The sequence below is a fragment of the Tinamus guttatus genome, unplaced genomic scaffold (assembly GCF_059628265.1).
Source record: "Tinamus guttatus ecotype Peru unplaced genomic scaffold, ASM5962826v1 Tinamus_guttatus_pri_ptg000004l, whole genome shotgun sequence".
Lineage (NCBI taxonomy): Eukaryota > Metazoa > Chordata > Aves > Tinamiformes > Tinamidae > Tinamus > Tinamus guttatus.
This window is the reverse complement of record NW_028288538.1, coordinates 2,212,578-2,229,541: the sequence shown is the minus strand read 5'-3', so window position 1 is coordinate 2,229,541 and position 16,964 is coordinate 2,212,578. Positions and strand designations below refer to the sequence as shown.

Here is a 16,964-nt window from a genome sequence, read left to right as displayed (position 1 = left end):
AGCAAGCCTCAAGACCCAATGAATCACGGAATTGTAAAAACTGTAACCATACTTTTGTTAACAGGTTTCCATATAATGTAACAAAACTAATTTGTTCCAAGAAGACTGTGTGAGAAAGGAGCTAAAAATGGTATTAATATAGAAACAGCTGGAAACAGGAAATTTGATTAATAAAAATAAAGCTAATCAAACTTAAGGAATACAGGCTCTCTTTCTCAGTGTATATGTATATATTTTCATACATATATGCACACACACACACGTATATATTCATTCCTCTTAACCAAGATGATCAAATTACAAGTTTGAGCTAGTTGCTATTGAGAGTCAAATTGCTGTACAAATTTGCTATCTGCAAAAATGAATAAGAAATATCTATTTATGAATACTCAATGCACACAGTCATTCTCTAAACCTGAATGGAATTACTGAAACAAATGAGCCTATAAGAACAGAAAAGGAAGTTTTTAGTTAAACAGAGTGATGCTAAAAACAGCCAACAGAAGTACGATACTAAAAAAGAATATGTCAAAGATTTTGAGAATACAAAGCGTTCGGCAATTTAAAAGAGCTCAGAGGTTTAAAAAAAAAAAAAAAAAAAAGGTCTCTGTTTGCCTTTGGAACCAGAGAGAATAAAAAAGCCCAATAGAAGAATCATTAATAAGTACTTACTGAGAAATCGTATTGGTATCTAGGTCAACACAGCTAACATCTGGTGGAGGGTCATAGAGATCAAAGTATCTTGAATCAATTCCCACTATGAATGGGCATGGTGCACTTAACACATCTGCCAGCGCCAAGGGACAGAGAGGAATGTATGGGCAGGGCCAGTGGAAAGGAAATATCATCTTTGAAATACACAGAGATAGAAACATCGGTTAAACATGTATAAAGATGTAAACGTCACCATAAAAAAGTCAACTCTTGTTCTAAGAATTACTTATGATGGCAGATAACAGCGCGGTAATACTGAAATCTTAGAGACTGATTATTTAATAAAGATGCATCCATTTCCCTAAATTTCAAAAGAAACAATGCTCTCCAGCATAATAATTGCATAGCAGAGGTAGCAAAACAATGCATAGTGAGAATGGCAGAAATAGTACACCTCTAAATCACACCACCAAAATGGTGATGGGTGATTTTCCACATAGGAAATGCAGGAACTTGCCTTCAGTGCACCATGATAATGAAACAATACGCTTATTTACAGTATTTATGCAGAAACAGCCAATGACAGTTATTTTTCTCCCTGCTGTCCTGAGAAAAATCATTAGAGATCTCTACATTTTAGACTTGGTTTTATGTATTCTTCTAGTCCAACAGCACTACCACTCATTTTAGATTTTACCTGAACAAAAAGTACCTTTTTTCCCCCTCACTTATATTATTAAGAGACCATTACTTACCGAGACTAATGCTTCTGTCACACTAGTGAGGACAGAAGGTCGTAATGAGTGGATGAGAATTTTATGTTCTGTCACAGCGAACACAAGTAGAGTTACTGCGTTTTCAGGTCCTAGATTCTGAAGTAGTGTAGAAAACCTGCCCCCACTGTGGCAGAACAAACACAAAGGTGAGTAACGAGGGGAGCAGAGTTAAAAAAAATCTGCTATAACAAATTAGGAGCAAGGCATAAGATTTTATAAACTCAGCACATTTCTTTGAAAAATGACCCCAACACAGATATCTTAACACGTTTCACTGTTCAGTGAAAAACAGTTACTTTCCACCCGTAACTATGATTCATCGCAACCCTTCAGCCAGGCTAGACTGTTTTCAAAATAGCAGCAGTATATACATTTTTTTGAATAGCAGCTTCTAGTGGGGCTGCACGCATGCCGATCTTTCTACTATTCTCATGCACATAGGCATTAAAGCTAAAATAGTCACAGAACTCCTTAAAATTACTCAGCAACTCAAAAGTACTATCCAGGGAGCCCAAATACCACCTCATAGCAAAGTGGATCTAATAATCTACCTTTTGCTTCTAGAACCACCATCTCAAAAAACAGATAGTGTGATTAACTATGTCTTGTCAGGGGACTAGTCCAATCACATTGTGTACTGGAAAATAAACTTTCACAACAAAAATGCACCAGACAAGGAAAGTTAATTTGCAAATTACAACTCAAAACATTGCATCTTTTCAGCACTAAGTCAGAGCACATTTCCTAATTAAGCAGAATAAACTTCTACTTGCCTCAGTGGAAGAGGTGATGACACAGGCTGGCTAAGAATCAGGTTATCATGTGGAGAGAGCTAAAAAAGATTTTAAAATGCATTCTTTGTGATTCTAAACTTTGAAATATTTATTAGAAATTACAAAAAAATAGCAAAGAACTATGAAAGATAAAACTAAGTTAAACCTTTTAAAGTCCAGTTGTATCATACTACGAGAATGAAGCATAGCATTATATGGTATTTAGACTTGAACAACAACCAAGCAAAGTACACCCTTTCTTATTTGGAATCAAATACACTGTATGTTCATAAAAGTAAATTTAAATTAGCTCATACTGGGAAAAAAAAAAAAAAAAAGCTAATTGATTAAAATGAAGCATTTTGTATTTTCAGGGATGTGAGAATATAGAAGAAATGAGTGAAGGAGGAAAAATGGCCCATTACTGCAAAGTAAAGTTTTCTTCAGAAGACAAGCAAATGAGCTTCAGCTGGTAAAAACAGCTCAGCTCAGCTTTGACAGAATCTCTGAAATTTGCATTAGTTGAAGATCCAGACTAAGATCTTATTAGCATATGTTCTTCCTTACCATGATTGTACATCAGGAGAAATCACTCTTATATTCAACATGAATAGGAGTCTAATGAGTACAAGGGTAGAGATATGCAATCAGTTTATCAAAGTTCAACTGGCACATTTTCAGTCCATAGTAAACCCAAGGTAACAAGATACAGGTTATCTTAATCCTTTTTGCTAGGTCAAGTGCTCATGTATTCTCTATCCATAAGCACACACGCAGCAAATAACAGCGATTTAGTAAATCGGAGAAACTGTAGAACTAACCTGAGAAATATCAGGTGAACCAGTCGTACAAATGTTGAAGCACAAAGTTGCTTGTGCTGTGCCTAGATGGGCATACAATAGGCACAAAGCCAAGAAGAGTCCAGATCCAGCCACCCTTGGTTTTGTTCAGCGCAGCATCGTACACTAATAACTCCAAAGTGTCTTGAGACAACTTGAAGGGTGCATTTATTTGTAGATCTGAACAATCACTGCTAGTCTTAAGAGCTGTGTACTAATCACTTGCACTAATTATCAGTTCGTACAGCTGTACCATCAGTTGTACTAACTTGACAAAATAGCTTTCTGAAAATAACCTTTTATTATAAGGTGTCATATAGGCATGTAATTTCATTTCACTTGCCTAAGGTGCTCAGAATTTGTTCCAAAGTATACATCAATATATGTTTTGATACAGTTTTCTAAAAGTTCACACTACAATATCAAATGTTTTCCTCTAAATTCATTTATACTTCTCTCAATTTGTGTTTAGCCTCTAGCATAAATATTTTATGGCAAAAATGAATACACAAAAAATAGGATCAATACACAGTGCGTTTTGAATAGAACTTTAAAATCATAATGGAAGTGACAAAAGTGATGGGTACACCTTCAGCATAAATGTTATCTAAACCCTATTCAGTAATGGCAATAAACGTGTCCCTCAAGAATTCTAAATGCAAAAGGAGAATCTTATTATTATTTAACAGACACTATAAACATATAGCTCCAGATTTTGTTTCCTCTGAAAGACTTCCCCTAACACAGCAGCTACAAAGCAAAGCCTGAAGACTACACAGGGCTCCCCATATTTTATTTTATTCAAGTAATAGCATAGAGTAACATATCTTTTCGTAACAACTTGTTCAAAACCACAGGATTGGCTGAACAAACGTAACTGGTAAAGATATCTGTCTTCTCTCAGGGAAAAAAAAAAAAAAAAGTGTGTCTACACATAGGAGAGGGGAAAAAATGTTAATAATGCTGCATTTCAGAAATCTCCAAGACAGAGACTCCTTTTCTTCTTCCAGTAGTCCCATGGCTGAAGTTTCAAGCAAATAACCAAGTTCTCATATGTTGTATCGTTTACTTACACAAGATAAACTAAGCTAGATTTTGTAGGCAGGACACAAAAAAAATATTTGATAAATTGCACCTCAGTTAAATGTGCATGACCCTTTGCAGTTTTCAGTAAGAACTATATGTTACGTAAAAGACAGAATTAAGCCCTTTGGGAGTAAGGGTAACAATGAATAATATACTCTGCACATCTGGTTTAAAAATTTTGTACATTTAGTCCTCATGCAGTAGTGTATTTCAAAAGTGGCTGCAAAATCAAACAGACTTCACACAGTCTTTTCGTTAATCTCCATACACACTAAACAAATTTCCATTCTATGTTCACTAAACAGTATCTTGTAATAATTTATTGAAGTCCTAAGCTAAATTAGAAACAGACCTGTAAAAGTTAAATGTTTGAATTTAAGAGGAAAAAATCCTGAACATAAAGTGAAAAATTGTGTACACACACACACACACACACACAAAATCATTCTCCATTCACTAAGCTGCTTAACAGTCACTCAAGACATAGCTATATAAGAAATTTATACTTACCTGAACTAGAATTCTTGGCCTCTGAGGGGATGGAAAGGGAACTTTATGCATGAAATGGGAAATATGTCTAAAAGGAAAATAAAAATATCTATTTAATAGAAACTACAAGCTTAAACTACCTCAAAAACAAAAACTCCTGACAGTAGGAGCGGAAATATAGGAAAATGGGACATACTTATTCAGATGACAAAAATAAAAGAACAACCCAAAGACCCAACAGAAAGTAACATGGCCAGGACCTGTTTTCCTAGTAGCAGCAACCAAAATAGTAGACTAGATTATCTCTTAGACTTCAGGCTTGGTCTGTGGGGCTGACAAACTAGAAATAACTTACCCTTCCTTACAGTGTTGCATCCTGAAAGTTAGGAGAACAATAAGCACTTTGTTTCCAAACGCTTATTCACTCCATACGGGAGATAATTCAAACTCGGTCTGTTTAAGTATGTTGCCCTAGTAATCTTTCACTACTTGTGATGAATGATTTGCTTGAAATACTGAGAGAAAACCTCATTTTAAAAAGAAAAAATGTGCTCGCATTCAAAGAGTGATTGATATCTGTAACTGGTGTGAAAAAACATTTAACACTTAACAAACAGAAACCTGCTAATTTCTAAGGCAGGAAATCAGCTAATTTAAAAAAAAAAAAAAAGGCGGGGGGAAGGGAGGTGGGTTGAGATAGCTTTGTAGGCACTTAAATTAAAACTTCTTACAGGAAGCACACAAAAACTGATACATTTGTCCAATGGAGAAAAATGCTTGATGAAGTGTAATCATTACATTTAATATTTAATGACTAAAAGTAAAAGAATGTCGTAGGAAGATTGTAAGTAACAAAAGTGCCCACAACAATTGAAGTGATTATTAAAGAGTTCTTTGAAATTACTTACTTCTCAATAGGTAGAACATGTGGACCAGAAATGGAGTAACGATACAGAAAGGTAAGAAACTTCTTGAAAGCATCAAAGAAAGGCCAGTGAGAGAGCAAACAAATACATTTGTTTGTTTGAACTGTTCTGCATGCATCTGACTTTCCCTCAACAGCAGCTGCTAATCCTAGTTGAGATTTTTGTTTCTCAGTCAGATTCTCTTCAGGATACAGTTCATAAAACTGAATAGCAGCACCATATACCTGCAAACGATAACTTTAAGTGAATACACTGGCTTAAATCTTCAAAGCAACCTAACAAGCCCCAAACATGCAAGGAAATCAAATCAATGTCATTGACTGAAAAGCTAAATAATGCATCATCTTTTAAAGCAATTTATTCAGGAACATTCTTATGGCTGTGAAAATCCAGACTATTATTTATGCAAAATTCTTAAAGCCGTAAAAGAGTAATTTAAGAAAGGATTCCAGAGAGACAGAAAAATGATGATTATACAGACTGCAACTACAGTTAATTGCTTCTAGATTTGCCTTTTAAAATATTTTAGGATTCCTTTATAAGCAACTGAAAGCAGGACTCCTCTGAAATTCTATTTACTTTACAGGACAAGTACATGCTTGCAAAGCTGTTCATATGTTTGCAGCAAAATCTTGACTATACACACACACACAAATATACCATCCATTTGTTTTTAAGCTCTGTAGTTTCACACAGCTAACAAGACTGGAAAGTAAAAGGGAGAATGAATTTGTATGATCAAAAGCCCAGCAGCAAAGTAAATGCAAGTCACCTTTCACTTTAATAGTCTTTGAATTGAGCCAAAGTAAATATATTCAAGTGTGGCTACAAAAATACCTATTCTCATTGTTCTGAATAGATATGCAATCTTTTGAATTCAAATTATGTATGCTGAGTATCTGTGTCTTTGTAAAGCTTTTTAGTTACCTTTTCTGCAGAAGCTCCAGTTAGTACAAACGTAGAAAAAACTGGTAGAGGGTATTTACTGTTAGATGGCCAACATTCAATTGTTGCACCCATAGGCAGACAAAAAAGAGGCACAGATTCTGGTAATGGGAATGACTCATAATCTTCTTCTGGATATCTGCATATCAAACCTATAAAGACAATTTGTAAATAGGCAGTTACAGAAGTAATAGCAGAAGCCAATTCCATAAAAGCTCACCCATAAAAATTGTATGTGAGCATATACTCCTTTCAGGAGATCAGTACAGGATTGCTGTAAATCATCACGCCTAAAGTAGAGCTGGAAGAGAGTAGCATGGTCCCAAAGTCTACCAGGAAACCACCTGACTAGAATCCAGCACTGAATTCCCAAATACTGCTCTAGACTATTATGAAAATAGTTAAAAACTACTTTTTCCTTTCTTCTGTTTACAGGCTGTGTGCATCATAGCTATCATTATATTAATTCATATTAATTGCTAATATGATTAAAAATTAGGTTAAAATGTTAACCTAAAAAAAAGAGAGAGAAATAAGACTAATGATTTCAGTTATTGTGAAAGGAATTAGATTTTGCCAACAAAAATTTCCAGAAAAATCTGTAATGGAAGTGTTTGATGTAACATATATTTTCTGGATATCAACGAAACTGAACCAATTAATTATGCTGATCCAACTCAGCTGAGGAGTCAGCTTACACTGTATCAGACTAATATTTTAGACAATTTAAAATACAGCTGCAAAACACAAAGTTTTGAAGCAGAGGCTCTTCACATACAACAGTTCAATTTTATCATATGTTTGTAGAAACCTATCCTTTCCGATTGCCGAACTAGGGCACTGCAAATTTGGGAAAAAACACTGTATACAGGATTTAAGATTTCCTACATTAGAGAATACAATCACTATATATCCTTTCCTAATATACAGAGAAAGTGAATAGCAGAGTTTGGACTAGAACTCTCCCTTCCAACCTCAGACACTCCGGGATTATATGAAGTATTAGTAAACAGTAGGAACTGGTAATAAAAAAGGGTGGTCTTTCCTCCCTAGAAAGTTTAGTGCAAATTACTACCAGATTTTTTAAAATTTTTCTTACAGTTTTATTATGCACCTTTTGGTCAGACTTGAGCTATTATGGTTTACAGAAAGCAGCCTTCTCAGAGGAATAATAAAACTCTGAATCATGCTCATGATTTACACTCAAATAACATCAAGGGTTTTAAAAGCCCATGTTTCCTCAGAGCCACACTGAGCCTACTTCTGTCTGATAAACAAAACAATAAAATAAACATGATACACAATCCAAAAATACTTGAGAGAGCTCAATCCTGCTGATGTTTAACAGCCTGTGGAAGCCTGCAGCATTCTTTAAAATGTTTCTTAAAGTGATCACGAAAATACAGCGAATAATTTTTATGGTTAAAGTGTTTTCTCTTTGTACATACCTTCACGACAAACATTTACCAGCAATAATTATAGAGTGGGAGACACACAGGCTTATAGAAACCTACCAAAAGCAACTGAGCTTCCAATTGCATGCAGATTTTGAGATAAAGAGTCATGACACAATTCTAGGAGAGTAGTTTAAGAAAGCTCTTCAGGGAAAAATTAATTTTTGGATAATATCAGGACAGCATCTGTGTTCAGATAATTCTACTGTACTACATTACAAACAAGCTTGTATGCTTTTAATTGAAGATTAGAAAAAGCAAAATGGTAGTTACATACCAGCTTTATATGATATGGTGTTGGTTTTTGCCACAGACTTTTTGTAGCATAAGTATACTGCTGAGCCCCACTGTAAAACAAAAGTAATGGATTATTTGAAAAAGTATAATAAAAAGCATAATACAAGAGACTTGGGGGGGAAAAAAAAGTAACATACATACAAAAACATACATAGAAAATCAAGCTGCACAAGTTTGGGGTTGGATATAGTAACCTTTCTCACTGTGGCCACAAATGGCTAACTGGAAAGTCCTAGGGTTTGCTTTGCAATAGTCAATCCTCACTCTGACCTTTAAGAATGAATTGGTTTATAGACTGAGGCACAAGATCTATAAATTCTTCTCCAAAACATTTGCTAAAATAACTACACAGCTCCAAGTACAATTTTTATCCATATAAATATTTAAACCTTTCTTCATCTTGTTATACCTCTGGCTTACCAGACACACACCTCCTCACAATTTGCTTTTCTGTGCTAGCATTTTTATTTTAATCATGCTAGTCTTGAAGCCCAATTCACATTCTGTGAAGTATTTCAGCATAATGTCATAGTTTTGCAATTTCTAAACAACAATTTCCTTTCTGGCACTGGTAGCCCTTAAATATTTTTTGAGTTCTCAATTCCTGCACACAAAAATAAGAAAAACAGGAAGGCTGCAGAATGGAAAAGAAGGGTGCCCTCCTAAGTGCATACAGTGCTTTTAGGGATGGAAGAAAGATGCAATAATTTACATGAGACAACACTCTTATAACCCAAACAATATACGGATAAGTGGAACTGGAAAATCCACTTATTAGTATTCCAAGCCATTTATTCAAGCACCTAAAAAACAAGTATAGATACATTTCTATGGTCCCTCTTTCACGATAATTCTTGTATATGCAGTCAGCATCCTCTTCAGCATGCTGCTTTGAGGATCTACAAAACCAGCACATAGGGTGGCAAAGACAACTACGAGATACCTAAATATTGCATTTTTCAAAACAAAACTGTGGTGCCCATGCAAAAGGGCTAATCCAAAGCTGAAGTCAGCGTTTCTAGGCCAATACTGAGAAGACTGTCCAAGCAGGAACGGGGCAACATAAGCTACATTGTGGGAGAGTTGGAGTGTTATCTTTAGAAAGCAATTATCGAAGTCATTCACCAGGCACTTTTAGAATTGCTAAAAAAAAAAATAATTCCATAAACACTACATCACTGAATATCAAATGTTTAAAAATTCAGATTGTGAATCTTACCATACTATTATTAAGATTCTTGTCGACTTTGCAGAACGTATGTGGAGGGGTTTCTCCTTTACTGGGTACAATTATACATATATCTGTCACAGCCAACGTGTTCTGCGTCATGTTATCCGATGCTCTTCGGTAAGTGACGTACACCCTTTGCGATGAGGCATTCCCACTAATATTAGCAGCCCGACCATATGGAGTAGTCATGAATTATTTCACAACCTTGTTTTACTCTCTCTTTTCCCATCATATAAAACCCTAGTTAAAAACAGAGAACAAAAGTCAAAAAGCACTTAAAAAAATACTAATCCAGAGTTAACTGAATAGTATTATTTCAACAATCTCTTGTCTAACCTCTGATCAATATATACTTTTACTGAGAAGTTCAGCTGTATTATCAAGTTTATTACAACATGAAAGCTCCACGATGAACTAGGCTGATTTTCCTATGTATAATTGCTCTTTAATGTTGTGCTTGCTGGAAAATAGTGTTCCTTTCTTTTCTATTACAGATTGATTGCCTGATCCCAAGAACATCCCACAACTGACCTCTCACTGCAGTCTGCATGAAATAGATTATACACCTTATCCCACGCAAAATGTGAGATAAGGTACATGAAATCTCCAAGTGCAAGAATAACAATTCACCAAGTATGCTTCTTTCCTACAGTACAGTACTAGCTATACACAAGTCAGCAAAAATCTTTCTGCTAAGAGTTTCGGAACATGAAAATAGTGTAAGATATTCCAATAAACCTGCTTTATTTGCTCATTAAAACATACCAAACTGCCAAATCACCTGCAGTAACAAAAAAAACCACCTCACCCAAATCAGTAAGTGGGCTTATCCTTCCTCTGCGATAACAAAGATATATCTGCGGTCCTACAAGACTCCCATTATTGAGATCTGCAGAGAGTCCTGATGGAGTAACATCTATGCATTTATATCCCCGAGGAACTTCCTCCCCCAGAGATTTAATAATTACTGTTACATCAGTAATAGGTTCTTTTGGTTTAGCAATTTTATGGCAAGCATCATTGAAGTGGATTTCTTCCTCTAGTGGTTTGGAAATATCTGTTAATCCTGCGACAACAAAGTAGTCAGCGACACGAGCCCCTTTGTCTTCCATCTTCCATTACAAGATGTTAAACCTGGTAAAAAAAAAAAAGAAACATACACCAGTATTTTTGAAAGAAATTCTAATATATATTTGAAATGATCAAATATCATTAAAATGCTGACAAGCATATTGCAACAATATTAAGTGGAAATAAGACAACACAAAGTAGTAAGATTCACAGATCCATCATCAGATCATGTAATTTTTTTTCTCTCTACCCTCTAATGACCTTCTCAATCCATTTGAAATTCTAAGCCATGATCACTACAGATAAATGTTACCCTGGCTTCATCATGTAAAGAACAGAAAACCGAAGTGGCCTCCTCCTGTTAACTTACACACCATAATAGCTGAACCAAGAGCAACAATAACATGAAAACACTGTTGCAAGGTTCTGCAAATAGCTCATTATTTCAAGCTCACCACTGAGCCAAGAAGCAGTTCTTACATATTTAGTATACAGACTATTACTCCACTCTGTTTACAACAGTAGCAGATTTTCTGAGTATGATCTACAATTAATTTACTTCCTGAATATTAAATATATGCAAAGGCTGACTTGATTACTCTAAGGATAGAACTAGAGCATGTGCAGCCATCTCATGCTATGGACTTTTACATCAGATACCAATGCCAGATCTTGGAGTGTTTCTGCATGCAGGACTTGGTGCCACGTTTGGGGACTTCGATCCTTAAAATATAACGAAGTCATAGCCAGCAATACAGCAGCTTTTACATCACATTAAATCAACTTCAACAGTCTATTGGCCACTCAAGCCCACATGAAATTTTTCATAACAGAAGAGAATGCAGTCCTACTGTTCCAGCCAAATTACATTGGGAAATTGCATCCTTCCTTCCTGGAGTATATTGATACAGAATTCTTTACATGTCATCTTTTTTGTAGAACATTTTTGTAGTGTTGGCTACCAATGCTGTAAATGAATTCCTACACAGGCTAAAGTTATAGCTGTATGATGAAAAGATGGTCTGAAATCAATGCAGTGTACTACGTAGCAGGAGATTTAGCTTCCTCTTTGCCAGAAACTCTTGGATATCATTGGGAGTCAGTAAAAGTCAATGTCTTATTCAATAGCTTTATTTTATTAAAAAAAAAAAAAACACTTTTGAACAAGATGTTCAGCTCTTTAATCACAAAACTTTGGAAAACGACCTAAAAATCCTTACCTAAGACACCTAAAACATGGTGGAACCTCTCTGAAGTAGCTTCAATAACTTTATTGCCATTATGTTCCACAACTTCTAAACCAGACAAGCTATTTAAATTTCCCTCTTGCTGAATTAATTTTGAGTGAAAAAAAATTATTGCAGGAAAAACCACTGCAATACAGCAGCTCCCAGAGCCTGCTAACATTCAATAACTCAGCACAGAGTTCAAAACACAATTGATATGGTTAGTACAAGACTTCAGTTTCATGCCACCTTTATTCTGGCTAGTTTATTTCTTTTTCTACTCCAGATGGCAAGTATTAAGTCTATCAAACTTCATACTATCACGCTTTTTGGGTTTTACCAACATATCTTTATTAAAAGCAGCGAAGTACATTTGGAAATCTCCTACTGGAAAGTAAGGTAATTATGTCCAAAGTCAATACTGTGCCTCTAAGCTAATTTCTCCAAGCTGACCACATGTCCCCGTTCAGGAAAGAAAAATATCAGCCTGAATCTGACCACCACTATCAACTCAAACAAATCATGTACAAAATCTCCTCCTCCTCCCCTTTCTCTTCTATTTGTAACTTGTCTGTGTTCTGTTAGAGTAATTTAACCTGGCTAGCTTGAAATTGCAAGGAAATGATTAAAAAAAAAAAAAAAAAGATTTTCATTATTGAAGAAAAACACTAGTAAAAAAGCCAAACAATCTGAATTTTTTTGCTTATTAAACATGTGGAAAGACACATGAAACACTTTAGAACGCATGACTACTAGAAAGCAATATGGTCAGCTTATAGCAGCATAACAGATTGTAAATATCCAGATTGTTTTCTGAGAGAAGACAGAATGTAGCTATCAAACTAAGCCTAAACTAAACTAAATTCAGGTGTTTCAAAAATCAGGGATAGATTACTTAGCTACCAGTACATGAGAATAGTGATGACAAACTAAAAACTTTACTTTGAGTACTATATCCAAAAACACAAATTCAGCTATCACTTATACATGTTATTTAACTGTACATCAGTGTACAACAAATCCAAAATAGGCTAGCTACAAATACATGAAGAGAAAGTTCAATGAAGCACTCAACCTCTAACATAAAGCCAAGCATGAATATTTAAGTTAACAGAAGGAAATTCTAGCTATTTTATAACACAACAATTCCCTGCAAAAGTTTACCTAGAGCGAATTTTAGCTATCTCAAAACGTGTTAGAGAAAACAAATATTCAGAAACAAATACTTCAGTTGCACAGAAAAAGCATGTGCGTTGGCTAAGTAATAGTTCAATGCTTACCCTATCAGGAGTTCCAACAACAACACCAGAAGTTTTCCATTAAATAACAGGGAAAAAAAACAGAGGGGAAAGAGTGTGTGAGAGCAAGTGCATGCAGTGAACACTGCAGCTCGTACTGGTGCATACAGAAAGGGCTGCTGCAAACGCAGGCTCAGTATCAAGCAGCAGACACCACCACAAATCTGAACTTCACCTCGAAAATTCCGAGTTAGAAATCCGGTGTGGGTGTGCATTTGGGGTATTTCTTTTCACATTAATTTTAATCTCACAAAACTACATCACTTCCCATAATACAACACAATGCCTTTAAGGTAAAAGGAAGAGAATATTAGTAATAATAATATTTCAAAAAAATAAACTACTATCATTAAAACTACAAGAAAACCTTTAATTTCAGTGTTTTATCAGCATACTAGTCTGCTTCAGTAACCAAGATAGCATTACAGGTAAAGGGGCTGACAGACACATAGGTATCTTATTACTGAAGAAGCACAACTATCCTGCAGTGTAAATCTGCAGATCCTGCCCATTCCAGCTCCTAATGGAAAGCTGTCTGCAGCTCTCAATGACAGACAAATCAGTGCCCAGTTTTTGAAGTGTGACAGTGAAATTCTAACAGCCGCAACACCTTAAACAGCCTCATACATGTGCTGCAGTATTATCTTGTTGAATTATTCTGCCTACACACTGCAACGCTGAGGCTAATCATGCAAGAGCAAAGTGAAGTTAACTGGATCAGTCAGTCCCACTAAGGTTACTGAGAACGACTTCTCAGCCATGATATTGCACAAATCACATGAGTTCAACAATCTAGAGGATCTGCAAATAACTGCAATTACCTGGGGAAAAACTTCACCATTTCCCTGTGTCTGCCAGATCTGAAAGATAAGCTTTTCCCCCTGCATTTTATTCACAGGAAGGGAAAAGTCCTGGGAGCGAGTAAATCACAGGAATTCTCTCAAAATCAGAAGTCTTACAAACTCTTTCAATTTCTTTCCTACCTTCTCATCAGGGCATTTCTTCGACACTTCTCTTGCTGCTAGCCAGGCCTTGACAAAGAGATTTCTTGTTAAAGTTTCATTCCCTACAGATACAGTAAAAACAAAATTTAAACAGCATGAAATTTCGTTGAAACTTATATTTATTATACACTCTACTGCCCCAGTCACATTAAACGGGCATTACGATTTGCATTTAATGTTCACTTGCTACAACACGATTGCATGTCACTTAGCTATAAAAACCTGGTTTCATATTTTATTTTTAAGTTAAAATGGATAAGTTCTATGCTGCACTGACATGTCAAAATTGTCACATAATACATTTAATGCTTTAAAAGAAAGAAAATAAACAGAGCAGTGGCTGTTTGAGCTAGTCACTTCAAATGACTTGAAATCTTCCACTATGTTCTGACACCATGTAAATACTTTCCATGCCTGTTCAGAGAAGCTGTTAGCCAGCTATGGAAGTGCTTCTTTGTTTAGCCCAATAACCTTTCAAAGTCTATTTTAGAACATCACTCCTCTTTGCGTGATTCGGATATTTAAGCAGCTCTCTCTCACCCAACTACCAACAATACATCTCCTCTTTCATCTAGCCACCTTCATTCCCCACTCTTCCTGCTACACTCAGACTCTTCTTGCTATTTACTGTCACAATAAACACTTTCTTCAGATATGATACACTTCGCTTTTGATTTCCCTACTTTCTCAGTTACCACTTCCACCTTTGAATATTGGAATGATCACAGTTAACTTGGGCTTGTGTTTTCCACTGGGACATGTACAAGCCAGGCAGCCCAGGCTACACTTGGACCCAATTTCTGCCACTCCCCAGGGCTCCCCAGGTAACCCTTGGTCTGCTATTTCCCAGAAATACTCAGAATTTTTGAGGAAAAAAAACACTATACTAAGTTATCAGAAAGATGGAGCACAAAGGTCAAGGTTTTATTCAAAGCCTCAAAAGACAGGACAATTTATGTCATATCCTGCAGAAGCAATCAACACTGACATTTACATTACTCCTACAGCACAGATGCAGGTTGGTAGCCTAGAGAGAGTGAATCCAGCCTTTGATTAAGTCTTTTAACTAACCCTCTAGTCTCTGGCTTGTAAGCCCTTTTAGACAAGACTACGAGTGGGAAACCATGCAACAAAACCACTGCGTATCTTGTCCAGTAACTTTCTGCTATGTAACACCAAGCGTCCAGGAACAGAATAACGTGAAACCTCATTTCACACACCACCTGCAAATCTCGAGGACACTTGCAAAAAGTCTAATAAGCAGCAAGCATGAGTAATTTCCCTACAGACACTCCAAAATGCATCATCTTTTCTAGTCAAGTATCTTGAAAACCAATGAGAAGAATTAATGTACACGTGGGGAAAAAAAGAAAAAAACCCACAACATTTAAGCATCATAAGAAACAAATACAGTGATGCTGCTGCCAGCGTTTGCTGCTGTATCTCACAGCATTTTAGCACCAGACTCCACTAAATTCCATTCGGTTCAGCACTGAACTAACGTTACTGCTAGCAAAAATATCAGCATATCAAAAAAATTACTGTTTTGCTGCTAGACCATAATTGCTGATGAAGTTTTGTAGGACTGTTCACAACTGTTCATATCACAGTTAATATACTCCAATTCAAACAGTGGTGGGGACAATCATGGGCTGCAGAAAACTTGGCACCGAAGGGTCTCCAAGAGGTGCCCGGGAAACAGGGAAGTGCTGGGTAAGAGCTCAGGGAACAGAGCACAGCACATTGAGTTTGGGAGCAGAAAGTAGGAACGGAGGCCAAAAACTAAAGGCTAGGCAGATTTGTTCAGCAAGGTCTAGGACAAATAGAAATTAGGGTTAAATTGAGAGGCTAATCGAGATTCAGCAGGATTGCTGCAGTGAATCAACAAGAACTGGCCATCTAGAATATTAAAGCTGAAAGGAGGAAGCATCAGAAGCAGAGTCACTGGCAGAAAGCAGAAAGGGTTTCATGCCAAAGGAGAGATCAGGCCTTTTGCATGCGTTCAATACTCTCCAAAATCACCCACCAAATCTTTAATTCTTTTGTTCTTCAAGGTTGTTTTTTATTCTCAATAAAAGGGTTGACTTTATGTCACTGCTTGGGAACTCATCACAGAAAAACTGTGACATTCAGCCTTGCCTCCAGAAATTCAAAAAGAGACACCTGAGTATCCCATGAGATGCATGACAGTGACAAACCTTAACAAGGCTGGTTTTAAAACTTCCTTTTGTTTTTGTGTTTTTTTTTTTCTTCATTTAGAATTACAATATTCATGGCCAGAAAGCAAAACTTGAGAATAAAAATAAATTCTGAAATACAGCTGTGCTTGTAAGGAAGGATGAACAGATCAATATATAGCAAAGGAGGGGGAGGGCAGCTAAGGTAAGCACTATAAAATGTAAATATTACTTAATCCAAAACAAAGTTCAAGAGAGCAGCCAGTCCTCTTTTTTCTCCATAGCAATTTATTATACAACACTTTTAAAAGGAAAAGTCCCCCAAACAGAATGTTCTCTTTTCCTTGGCACAGCAGATAAAAGCAAATGAAAGAGCAGATCTTCTAGCATTAAGCTTCAAAACTCAGAGCTCTCACTGAAACTGTCAGCGTGCACCGAAATATTGCGGGAAGCGTCCTGCTTTCACCCAGCCGCGTTTGGGCACGTGGGCCAGGTTCAGGTTAGTTGTGAAGCCTTTCTCTACATGAATTACAAATCCAAAGGCACGGTGGTGACGGGCTGCTCTCATGCTGCATTTTAACACGTAGTTCGGTCAGGCCTTAGCACACTTGATGTCTTTTCTGACAGGCCAGCAAAAACACCGCAGCAGGTAGGAAAACCAGACCCAGCCATGCTGCAAATCAAAGGCACTCAACAGATGACTGGACCACAGCAGCAC

General features: G+C 36.3%; 1 protein-coding gene across 1 annotated transcript in view; it reads right to left on the bottom strand.

Annotated features, from left to right (window-relative positions):
- The window catches only part of DENND4A (DENN domain containing 4A), a 41,891-nt gene that overhangs the window by 20,147 nt on the left and 4,780 nt on the right, over positions 1 to 16,964 (bottom strand). Inside the window, 11 exon segments of the mRNA XM_088535505.1 lie at positions 673 to 848; positions 1,410 to 1,554; positions 2,204 to 2,262; positions 4,639 to 4,705; positions 5,526 to 5,767; positions 6,471 to 6,640; positions 8,220 to 8,289; positions 9,459 to 9,659; positions 9,661 to 9,710; positions 10,279 to 10,604; positions 14,049 to 14,131. Of these exon segments, the coding sequence (XP_088391631.1) occupies positions 673 to 848; positions 1,410 to 1,554; positions 2,204 to 2,262; positions 4,639 to 4,705; positions 5,526 to 5,767; positions 6,471 to 6,640; positions 8,220 to 8,289; positions 9,459 to 9,659; positions 9,661 to 9,710; positions 10,279 to 10,582 (1,484 nt within the window). The 5' untranslated portion in view covers positions 10,583 to 10,604; positions 14,049 to 14,131.